This window comes from Mobula hypostoma (assembly GCF_963921235.1).
Source record: "Mobula hypostoma chromosome X1 unlocalized genomic scaffold, sMobHyp1.1 SUPER_X1_unloc_1, whole genome shotgun sequence".
Taxonomy (NCBI): Eukaryota; Metazoa; Chordata; class Chondrichthyes; order Myliobatiformes; family Myliobatidae; genus Mobula; species Mobula hypostoma.
Genome location: NW_026948165.1, coordinates 807,239 through 819,909, shown reverse-complemented (window position 1 = coordinate 819,909; position 12,671 = coordinate 807,239). Strand labels below are relative to the sequence as shown.

Genomic DNA, 12,671 nt, shown 5'->3' with positions numbered 1-12,671 from the left:
AAAGCCTGAAAGCACGTAGCACCAGGCTGAACCCTATAGCTTCTACCCTACTGTTAAAAGACTACTCAACAAATTCCCTAGTACCTTAAATTGGATTTTTGACTTTACAATCTACCTCATCATGATCTTGCAGGTTATTGTCTGTCTACACTGTACTTTCTCTGTAACTGTAACACTTTATTCTGTATTCTGTTATTGTTTTACCTTGTTCTACCTCAGTACACTGTTTAATAATCTGATCACCTCAGTAGATGTGACAGTAGTAAACCAATTCTAATGCCAATCTTTTCAAGTTTGTACAGCAGGTGAACAAGCCTTTTGGTGCCCCCCACCCCCCCCCCCACGCACTGGTCCAGCCTACGTTCTGTGTGTTGCTTGTACCTGGGTGCTTATGATGGTGCTACAAGTCTTCTATTGTAAAATGTACTTAACTTGCAGGACTAAACCCTTTAACTGGAGACTGTCTATATTGTTAAATAAGGTGGTACTGGAATTGGTTTATTACTGTCACGTGTACTGATACAATAAAAAGCTTGTCTTCCATACTGCTCATACAGATAGATCATTTCACAGTGTACTGAGGTAAAACAAGGTAAAGCAATAACAGAATGTAGAATAATGTCACAGTTACAAAGAGAGTGCAATGCAGATAGACAGTAAAGTGCAAGAACCAGGGCAAGTAAATCTTGACCTCAACAATCCATCTTATCGCACTAGGAGACCATTTAATAGTCTTAGATCCTTGAGTCCGTGGTCCTGATTTCCGTATCTTCTGCCTTGTAGGAGAGGAGAGAATGTCTGGTGTGGGTGGGGTCTTTGCTTATGCTGGCTGCTTTACTGAGGCAGCGAGAAGTGTCCGGGTGGGATGCCTTGGGAGGTCAGGATGGAGTCCAGGTCTCCCTAGACATGAGGCAGTGTCTCCTGTTGGCTTGGGTGCCCCGATGAGCTGGAGGCAGTTTCTGAATAGGGGCCATTGATGGCAGGGAGCTTTGTCAGATATGTTTAGTCTGCCAGCTTAGAGGATTACCGGGACGTTGTTTCCCCTGTCTGGCAAGAAGGAAATGAATTGAAGCCTTCTCCAGCTGACATTGTTGATCAGACTGGCCTTGCTGCTGAGAGGTTTATTGGGTTTTATGTTTATGCAATGCTGGGGATAATACTGCGTTTATTGCCTTTCTAAATTGCCTGCTTGAGATAAACGGCTGGTTCTCAAATGCTGCTATTTCCACAGAACGGATTAGCCTACCAGCTTGTTTCTGCCGCTCTGATTGTGGCTTGAAAGGTCTTGAGCAGTAAATTTGGCCCATTGCTCATTTCTCAGGTATACAGGTATGTTTTGTTGATTCAAGGGAAGTGGGTTTCTCAGGCTGAGCCAGCATTTAATTGCCCATCCCTAGTTGCCCTTGAGAAGGTGGTGGTGATACTTTTCCACTGGAAAGAACACAATTAGAACAAGTAATAGACCATTGTAATACAAAGTGGTCACGGTGTTGCTGTACTGAGGTGGTGATCAGGGTTGTGCTGGTTGGTTCAGGAACCGAATGATTGAAGGGAAGTAGCTGTTCCTGAACCTGGTGATGTGGGACTTCAGGCTTCTGTACCTCCTGCCCGATGGGAACTGTGAGAAGATGGGATGGCCCGGATGGTGGGGGATCTCTGATGATGGACATTACCTTCCTGAGGCAGCACCTCCTGTAGACACTACCCATGGTGGGGAGGGAGGGATGTGTCCGTGATGTGTTTATAGGGCAGAGTCCACAACTCTCTGCAGCTTCTTACATTCCTGTGCGTTTGAATTGCCGTATCAGACCGTGATACAAACAGTCAGGACACCTCCAACAGTACATCTGTAGAAAATTGTTCGTGCAATTGGGGTTATAGATCTACAACATAATTTCCTGACTCTTGATTCAAGACTCTTTTAAAACTGGTCAGGCTGCACTTGGAGTATTGTGTGCAGTTCTGGTCTTCCCATTCCAGAAGGGTGTAGGGGCTTTGGAGAGGGTGCAGAAGCTGTTTACCAGGATGCTGTCTGGTTAGAGAGTGTGAGCTAGAAGGAGAGGTTGGGTTCTTTTCTCTGGAGTGGTGACCTGTTAGAGGTTTATAAGATTGAGAGGCACAGATAAAGTAGACAGGTAGTGCCTTCTCTCCTCCACCCGGGGTGGAAAAGTGTAATAGCAGAAGGCATGCCTTTAAGGTGAGGGGGGAAGAGTTAAAAAGGAATGTGCAGGGCATGTTTTACGGTGATGGGTGCCTGGAATGCACTGCCAGGGGTGGTGGTGGAGAAAAATATGATAGAGGTGTTTAAGATGCTCTTGGATAAGCAGAGTATGGATGAATGTGGATATTGTATAAGCAGAATGGGTTTGTTTGGTTCGGTGTTTAATTGCCAGCTTAATTCATTTGGCACAACTGGTGGGCTGAAGGGCCCATTTCTGTTCTGTGCTGTTCTACCTTCCCCTACCCTTGGAAAAGACTGTTGATTGTCCACTTTATCCATGTCCCTCATAATCCTATAGACTTCAGTCATGTCACTCCTCAGCCTCCTTTGCTCCAGGGAAGCCAGCCCCAGCCCGGAGCTCCCTTTTCCAGACAACCTCCCCTTGTCCTGTCTCTCACTTGCAGCCGAGTCAGGTTCAATCCAAGGAACCTTTCCTCAGGTGTTGTGGTGGGCTGGGCCTCACTCCTTACCTGGACCACCTCATGCCTGAGGGAAGCGTCTCTACCCCGTCCCCCGTGGTCTGTGACTAAACGCGCATTGTTCTCACAGATCGGTTATCCAGCACGCTTTATTACAATGCAGCCTGTGTGCCACTGGTTAATGAGGTCAGAGGACTTACTGAGCTGGATACTTCGAGTTTGTGTCCAGAATTTTGATAGCCCTATTGCTTTGTTTACTCCGCAAGAGGCTTTGGCACCTTGTGTTTTTCCATCCCTGCATGGAAATAGAAGGCCACGTGGCCCATCAAACCTGTCCCACCTCTTAATGCAAATCTGGCTGATCTGCCCAGGTCCTTCTCTGCTACAGTTCTTGGTTTTCATCTTTTGACCATTAATTTCCTCACCCTCCCCCAACAGGTGAAGAACACTTTGCATATCATGCATGCAGATCATTTCATCACATTAGTACATTACGATAGAACAGGGGTAAAAAAATAACAATGCAAAATAAAATGTCACAGTTACAGAGAAAGTGCAGGCAGACGATAAGGTGCAATTGTCAAGGTAAGATATATTGGGAGATTGAGAATCCATCTCCAGTGTACAAGAGGTCCTTGTATATCTTTCATCTGGTTTCAGTGATAGGAGGTTCACCAGGTTGATTCCAGAGAAGAGGGGTTTAGACTATGAGGAGAGGTTGAGTTGCCTGGGACTGTACTCACTGGGATTTAGAAGAATGAGAGGATATCTTGTAGAAACATATAAAATTATGGAAAGGATAGATAAGATAGAGGCAAGAAAGTTGTTTCCACTGGTAGGTGAGAACTAAGGGACATAGTCTCAAAATTTGGTGGAGTAGATTTAGGATGGAGATGAGGAGGAACTACTTTTCCCAGAGGGTGGTGAATCTGTGGAATTCTCTGCCCAATGAAGCAGTGGAGGCTACCTCAGTAAATATATTTAAGTAATTTTTTGCATAGGGGAATTAAGGGTTATGGGGAAAAAGCAGGTAGGTAGAGATGAGTCCTTGGCCAGATCTGTAAAAAGTAAATTTGTGAGGGTTAATGAGGCCATGTAGAATTTCCTCAGCCTCCTGAGGAAGTAGAGGTACTGATGAGCATTTTTGGCCATGGCATCTACGTAACTGGGCGAGGACTCTTTAACTTCCCCCATGATTAGGCCTTCATCCCTCTCATGGGCGGGGGGGGGAGGTGGAAGAGAATTCCAGACATTCCCCTCCATCTGGGAAGTTGGCCCCATAGCTTGGGGTTAAATGACCCAACCCACCCCCTAATCCTGTAACTGTCCCCTTGTTTGAGACTCTTTCACCAGTGGGAACATTCCCATTTTATAATTTCCTTTTAAAATCTGTTGAAGTAAATGTTTAGTTTCACATACACAAGTACATTGTACACAGGTGCAATGGAAAGCTATTAGATGATAAAGTATGTAAAGGGTTAACATGGTCAATTAAACAATAGCAGCCGATGATGATCAACAGATGTGCTAAGCCATGCTGAGCCATATTTCTTGCAGTTAGTGCTTCAAGGTCCTTGTCTCTTTGTGCAGTCATGCACATAGATAAGACTGTTCCAGCCTGCCCTGTGTATGTGGCCACTATATCTATTCTGCAATTTGCCTCTCTGTACTGCACAAAGGTAAGACCGGCTCTAGTTTGGTATGTGTGGGAGTATCTGAGCAACTATATCTATTCTGTAAAGGGAACTGCCAGTTAGTTGGTGGACAGAGCAGGAACAGTCAGACTGTTCCTGTTTGAGCGACTAACTGAGGTGCCCCGGAGGCTTTGAATAAAGGTTTACACTTGTACGGTTTCTGAGTGAGTTTATCCAGATCCAACTTCCACGTAGAGACACAACATTCATTAAAAAAAACATTATACAATGTTATCCAAGAAAGAACACTATTAGAGCAAAATCAAAAGGAAATGTTCATTGTAGTGCAAAGTGGTCACATGTTGCTGTACTGAGGAAGTAATCTGGATCCGGTGTTGGTTGGTTTGGGAACCAACTGGTTGAAGGGAAGTAGCTGTTCCTGAACCTGGTGGTGTGGGACTTAAGGCCTCTATCTCCTGCCTGATGGAAGCTGTGAGAAGATGGCATGGCCTGGATGGTGGGGATCTTTAATGGATGTTGCTTTGTTAAGGCAACACCTCCTTTAGATACTACCGATGATGGGGAGGGATGTGCCTGTGATGTTTTGGGCAGAGTCCACTACCTTCACAGATTCTAATGTTTCTGTGCATCGAATTACCTTAACAGACAGGACATTTCCCACATACATCTGTAGAAGTGTTCAGTGACAGACTGATCCTTCTGAGAAAGTAGAGACGCATTCCTTGTGATTGCATCTCTGTGCTGGGGCTGCAACACTTTCAACAGTACATCTAAAGTGTATAGGTTCCCTGTGCTGTTTTGCCTGGGTTGGTAATGTTGAGACTTGTCCAGGTCCTTGACCGTTGTTTGCTCACCTTCTCTCTCCAGCACAGAAAACTTGCAGTCCCAAACAGTTTGTGTGCAAGGACGGGATAACCTGTATATCAAAAGGCTGGAGGTGCGATGGAGAGAAAGACTGTCCAGACGGATCGGATGAAACGGCAGACGTCTGTAAGTACCAGCTGGTCCTTGACCTTGGTTTGATGGAATGGATTAGGAGTGGGGTCTTTATAACAGCAGGGTAGAATCTGCCCTTGAGCCCGGTGGAACGTACTTTCAGGCTTTTGTATCTTCTGCCCGATGGGAGGTGGGAGGAGAGAGTGTCTGGGGTGGGTGGGGTTTTTTATTATTCTAGCTGCTTTACTGAGGCAGTGAGAACCGTAGACAGAGTCCATGGAGGGGAGATTGGTTTCCGTGATGTGCTGAGCTGCGTCCTCAACTCTCCGCGACTTCTTGCAGTCACAGCAGAACATTTAATGTACCAATGATGCATCGATTTTTTAAAAAATTGGTGAGTGTTATAGGGGACATTCTGAATTTCTTCAGCCTCCTGAGGAAATATATGTGCCTCTGTGTGAGACAGAATCTGGCAGGGATTCATCTCAATGTGAGGAGAATAAGGCACAATTGGTGCAGATGTGTTCTTGATGTTCACCATGGCATTGGTGGGCTGAAGGGCCAGTTTTTGTTCTCACTTTTGCACCGGAGAGAGAGTACTCAGCAGATCAAACAACACCTGACATTTCAAGTGGGAGCCAGATTAACCGCACAGGTAATCTGCAAGATTGTAAAAATCTGTCTAGTACGTCACCTAACAATGTATCTATCAACTCCCTCTTGTCAGATTTAGACGTTAAACTTGTGTTTTGAAAACACGGCAGATCCTTACAAGTGGAATTTGAGAAGCTGGGGCTCCTTTTGCTTTTGTCTGAAGTCTTGTAATTATCCAGAGGGCCTGGCTCACCCCTCGTGATCTGTGTGGAAGTAATTAATTGGTGGCTTGTATCAAGTTTTGTGAGGTGAAACTTAAGCTGGTGGAGTTGATCTGCCAGGGACGAAGCAAATGTGTACCTCTTAGTGACAGGAAAGGGTCTGGCCGCACAGCAGGAGGGGTGACGGGGGTGTGCCTTTCTACAGGAGGTGCCGTGTATGGAGAACACTGGAAGTAATTCAAATCCACATGCATATTTGTCAGTGACCTGGGGATAATATCAGTGAGATTTATTAACACTTTGTCAGATGGCATGAAGTATTTTGTTTTGTGGCAGTAATATAGTACAAAGATGGAAAATCACTATAAATTACAGAAGTGGTGGAAGGAAAAAGAAATAACAAGGTAGTGTTCACACATTCGTGGGCCATTCAGGAATCAGATGGCAGAAGAGGAGAAGCTGTTCCTGAGTGTGGGTCTTGAGACTCTTGTACTACCTTTCCACTTCTGATCCCTCTGAGGACTTCAGGAAGGGGAAGTCCTCAGTCAATTTCTTTGTCTTATTGATGTTGTTGTGACACTGACACCACTAAATCAATTTGATCTATCACACTCCTGTACGTCTCCTCATTTGAGATTCTGCTGACAACAGTTGTGTCATCGGCAAATTTATAGATAGTGTTTGCCCTGTGCTTTGTCACAGGCAAATGAGACTGGCTTAGATCGGAGTTTTGGTTGGCTCAGAGCAGTTGGGCTAAAGGGCCTGTTTCTGTGCTCCATGATGGAGGTCTCATTGTGATGTCCTCTTGCTGAGAGGTTGCGTCAAAATTGTTTCAATGTTTCACCACCTTACTGGGATCCCTGTTCCTATATATTATGGTCCTGTGGTCTAAGTACCAAGCTGAAGTCAGTAAACAGCATCCTGATATATGAGACACCATTTTCTAGATGGGACAGGACAGAGACTGTGGCATCATTAGTGGACTGATTTGAGCGATAAGCAAATTGGAAAGGGTCCAATGTAGCAGGAAGTTGGGATTCAGTGTGATATATAACCAGCCACATGGCATTATTGTTGAGGTCAATGCTGCAGAGCACATATCCTTTGAAATGCTAACATCGAGGAATTTAAAGTTGCTGACCCTCTCCACCGATGAGGACTGGCTCCACTCAGCCAGATTTTCAATCTCCCTCCATTGAGGCTACTGTCTTGTGCACCCGGGATGATGGTGGTCGCCTTGAAGCCTGTGGGGATAGTGGACTGTTCCAGAGGGATGTTGAAGATGTCTGTTAGAACCTCTTAACTGGGCTACACAGTCCCTCAGCACCCGACAGCTGTGTTATCAGGCCCCACAGCTTTACGTGGGCTGACCCTGGCTAGGGTCTACCTCGCATCAGCTGTGGCCAGATCAGCTAGGGCCTGCTCCTCGGAGATGGGTGTATTCTTCCTCACTGGCACAAACTGAGGGTAAAAGACCAGTCACCCAGCCTGTCAGGCGGGAAAGTGTCATTATTGTTGGTGCATGTGGGGGACTTGTAGTCTGTTATGGTCTGAATACCCTGCCACATATGCCCTGTGTCTCTGGTGTCACAGAAATGGCTGTCTGTGAATAATCCTGTTTTGCCTTTCTGACAGTGCGGGAAAACGCAGCTCTTGCTGACCCGAGAGCTGTCTTATCACACACAGGAGAAAATCTGCCGATGCTGGAAATCCAAGCAACGCACGCAAAATGTGGGAGAAACTCAGCAGGTCAGGCAGCATCTGGGAAACTAGTACAGTCGACATTTCGGGCTGAGACCCTTCATCAGGATTGAAGAAGGGTCTCGGCCCAAAACGTTGACTGTTTACTCTTTTCCATGATGCTGCCTGACCTGTTGAGTTCCTCCAGTATTTTGTGAGAGCCACCTTCTCCCCTGATCTAAAGGCAGCATCCTGATCCCTCAGCCGTGCCCAGAGCTCTGCTGATTTGCGCTCACGTAGATGTGATTAATGACGGTAATATGTATCCAGCCACAGGTCTCTCATACTCATCGGTGTTAATATAGGTAGCCGACTCCCTGAGCATACTCCAGTCCGTGTTTTCCAAACAGTCCTGTACCGCTGAGGTTGCTCCTTCTGGCCAGTTGTTTATCTCCCTTTGAACTGGTTTAAATCAGATGTTGGTATGCAGGATTGAGCATGATAGATAAGTGGTCAGAGTTGTTTCATACACACCAGGAATATTGGTATCAACCTGGTCTAATATGTTCTGAACCTTGGTAGCCAAGTTAACATGCTGATAGAATTAGGCAGGCCTGTTTTTAAGTTAGCATGGTTAAAGTCGGCAACATCAGGGTGTGTGGTTTGCAGGTCAGGAATGGCATCTCCTCAGCATTAGCATGGGGGAAGGGGGGTGTGTACAGTCACAATCATAATAGTAATGAACTCCCTCAGTGAATAGAAGGGCCTGCACTTCACCTTTAAGAACACTACCATAGTGGGCCGTCACTACAGAAGCGTTCACACACCAGTTCTTAATAACATAAACGCATGCACCTTCACCATGAGTCTCGCCAGAGATCACGGGAATTCTGTCGGTCCAAAAAGAGATGAAATCCACTTGTTTGGGGTGTTGTCCTGGAAGCACGTTTCTGTCAGGGTGAGCGCACAGCGGTCTTTCAGCTGGCGCTGATTCAGTGTCAGACGCAGGTAATCTAGTTCATTTTCCTGCAGTCGAATGTTTGAAGGCAGAATTGCTGGGAGATCTGGCCTGTAGGGTTTCGTCTTTAGTCTCGCCAAAGCACTTTCCGCGCTTTTGTATCCTGGCCCACTGCTTCCGACGGCTCTCCCCTGGGTGATTGTAGCAGGTGACAACACGGAACGCAATGAGCCCATGCTGCGGAGCTCCTCTGCTGTCCAGCAACTCGCTAGTGAGGTAGACTTGCAGTACCTGGTGTTCTTAATATCCAGTGATGTCTTGCTACCGTAAAAAAAAGACGCAAAGAACGAACAATTACACTATTACTTGGAGCTGGAGTGGCCAATGTGACTGCTGTCATCTTCAAGTTGTGCTTCACCTTATGTTTTCCTGCTGACAGCATGTTAGTCTCCATGAGGAAGGGCATAATTGCCATCTTCTGCAAGCAGAAGGGGGAGATGGATGATGTATGGAATTGGAAAGCCATTTCACTGTTGAATGTAGTCTACATGATCATGACCAAGGTCATCACCAACAGGTTCAAGTCTGCTCTGGGACAGGTGATCCACCTGGACTAAACCTGTGCAGTACCAGGCAGAAAGATCTTGGCCTGTGCTTCTCTGGGCCTATGTATTGGGGGCGGTGGGGTGGAGGAGTTGATACCTACCTGGTCAGCTTGGACCGGGAGAAAGCCTTTGACAAGGTATCATACACGTATTCTCCAAAATTGGTTTTGGGGATGGAGGAACAGAGAGGGAGACAGATTTTGGAAAGCTGCAAAAAATAACAGGGTTGTTTTCATGGGTGACTTAAACTTCCTCAAGATATGTCCAGGAAGAATTCCTGACATAGTATGTCTATTGGCAAATTAAAGGAGAGGCCATACTGGATCTGGTTCGAGGAAATGAACTAGATCGGCTGCGAGTTCTCTCGGTGGGTGAGCATTTCAGAGATGGTGACCACAATTCCCTGACCTTTACTACAGCTATAGAGAAGGTATGTGTTAAGTATTTAATTGAGGGAGGGGGAGTTATGATGCTATTAGGCAGGAACTGAGGAGCATAAATTGGGAATGGGTGTACTCAGGGAAATACACAATGGAAATGTGGAGGTTGTTTAGGGGGCACTTGCTGGAGGTTCTGGATGGATTTATCTCATTGAGGCAGGGAAAGGATGGTAAGGCGAAGGAACCATGGTTGACAAGAAATGTGGAACATCTTGTCAAGAGGGAGAAAGAAGCTTACTTAAGGTTTAGGAACCCACGATCATGCAACCCTCAAGAGTTATAAAGTAGCTGGGAAGGAGCTGAAGAATGAGCTTAGAAGACTGAAAAGGCCTTGGTGAGTAGGATTAAGGAAAACCCTAAGATGTTCCAGACATACATGAAAAACAGCTCGATGGCGAGAGTGACAGTAGAACCAATCAGGGATAGTAGAGGAAACATGCCTGGAGTTGGAGGAGGTAGGTGAAGTCCTTATTAAATACTTTGCTTCAGTATTCACCAGTGAGAGGGTCCTTTATGAATGTAAGGACAGTGGAAAGCAGGCTGATGTGCTACAAACACGTTGACATGAAGAAAGAGAATGTGCTGAAACTTTTGAAAAATACTTGGTGATAAACAAATGCCCTGGTCTGGATGGGATATTCCCTAGGTTATCATGGGAAGCAATGATCTATACATCTGCACTGGCAGCAATAGTAGTACCAGATGATTGGAGGTTGGAAAATTAGATGAGGAAGTGGAAGGGTCAGTTACTAAGTTTGCAGAGTTTACTAAGTTGGTGATGGTGGATAGTGTAGGTTATCGTAGGTTACAGTGGGACATTGACAGGATACAAAGCTGGGCTGAGAAGTGACAGATTGTGTTCAAGCTGGGAAGAGTGAAGTGATTAATATTAGAATGCTTAATTTGAAAGCAGAATGCAGAGTTCATGGCAGGATTTGTAGCAGTATGGAGGAACAGAGATCTTTGGGGTTTATGTCCACAGCTCCCTCAAAGTTGCTGCATAAGTTGTGGCCTTCATTGGTCAGAGGATTGGGTTCAAGAGCTGTGAGGTAATGTTGTAGCTGCTTAAAACTCTGGATGGACCACACTGGGAATATTGGGTTCAGTTCTGGTCGCTTCATAATAGGAGTGATGTGGAAGTTTCAGAGAGGGTGCAGAGGGGATTTACCAGGATGCTGTCTGCATTAAAGAGTGTGTCTTATGAGCTAGCTTGGGCATTTCTCTTCAGAGCGAAGGAGCATGAGAGGTGACTTAACAGAGATTACAAGACGATAAAAGACATTGACAGAGCGGAGAGACAGACTTTTTCCCAGGGTGGAAATGGCAAATACAAGGGGACATAATTTTAAGGTGTTTAGAGGAAAGTATATGGGTGGGGGGAATGTCAGGGTTAAGTTTATTAGAGTGGTGAGTCTGGAATGCCTTGCCGGGGTGGTGGAAGTTGGATACATTGGGGTATTTATATAGGCATATGGATAATGGAAAACGGAGGGCTATGTAGGACGGAAGGATTAGATTGATGCAAGATAAAGATAAAAGGTCGGCACAATGTCATGGGCTAAAGGGCCTTTACTGTGCAATAGTGTTCAATGAGTCAGTAATTGGATCTAACTGCTTTATGTGAACATCTGCCATGCAGTCCAATTCAATGGGTGTGAAACAGATAACTTCCTCCATTAAGTCTGGCGTCAGACAAGGTTGCCCACTTTCCCTGTTTGGTGTGCTGAACAGAAACCTTTGCCAAAGCCATGAAGAAGGCTGAGAGCACAAGAGATGATGGCCAGGCAGTGCGGGGCCCCAGGTAAAACCTTGGATTGATCACAGAGTTGGCATTGTGGACCAGGGTTACCCACATGGAGAGTTAAAGATGTCCTTTGGTCTGCCAGTACATTGAGACATCCCTGGAGGAATGCTGGCGACAGGCCCATTGGGGACTACAGGAGTACATGCAGAGGGGACGCACTGCAGGTTGGAGTGGCAAAAGTGCGGTTGGTGTTAGAAATATAGATAAGCTAAACACTCCATCATCTATGAACAAAAGATTGGAAAGGAAATGCAGGGTCTTTTCTTGTAAATAAATATTTGTTTGGTTTAAAAAAAGTGGTTGTGCAATTAAAGTGAATGACCCTCCCATACAGTGCCTGCCCAGTAACAGTGACACTCAACCTAAAGAAGTAACTGTAGAGTTCCAGAGAGTGACCCTCGCCCTGGATGGAAAAAGTGACTCTGTACAGTTACGCAGTTAGTGATCCTCACCCTGAATAAACAGTGACTCTGTACAGTTACACAGTGACCATCACCCTGAATAAACAGTGACTCTGTACAGTTACACAATGATCCTCAACCTGAATAGACTGTCTCTCTGTACAGTTATACAGCGAGTGACCCTCATCCTGAATAGACTGTCTCTCTGTACAGTTACACAGGGAGTGACCCTCACCCTGAATAAACAGTGACTCTGTACAGTTACACAGGGAGTGACCCTCACCCTGAATAAACAGTGACTCTGTACAGTTACACAGTTAGTGACCCTCACCCTGAATAGACTGTCTCTCTGTACAGTTATACAGCGAGTGACCCTCACCCTGAATAAACAGTGACTCTGTACAGTTACACAGTGAGTGACCCTAACCCCAACCCCAACCCCCAATGGACCGTGCACCCCAACTAAACCGGACAGCACTCCAAATAACCCAAACCACACCCCACAAAAGAGTGTGCTAACCCTAACCCTAATATGTAACACCGGCCCCCACCGTCCCCTCTCGCACCCCACCATCAGCCCGGGTGCTCTTTCAATCACTCCCTCCACTGCAAGATCCCACAGCCCCACCTCCCAGCCATACCCCTAATCCGAACACCTCCAACACACTCCCATAAACCTGAACCCTCTCCCCATCAAGGGGACAAATTCACCCAATATCACCAGCAGTTCAGCTCCT

The 12,671-nt window shown here is 46.0% G+C and overlaps 1 protein-coding gene across 1 annotated transcript in view; it reads left to right on the top strand.

Moving 5' to 3' along the window:
* Positions 1-12,671, top strand: part of LOC134341384 (low-density lipoprotein receptor-related protein 1-like) — a 286,341-nt gene that overhangs the window by 27,539 nt on the left and 246,131 nt on the right. The window contains exon 2 of the mRNA XM_063039246.1: positions 5,163-5,285. Within this exon, the coding sequence (XP_062895316.1) occupies positions 5,163-5,285 (123 nt within the window). The remainder of the gene's footprint in view (positions 1-5,162; positions 5,286-12,671) is intronic.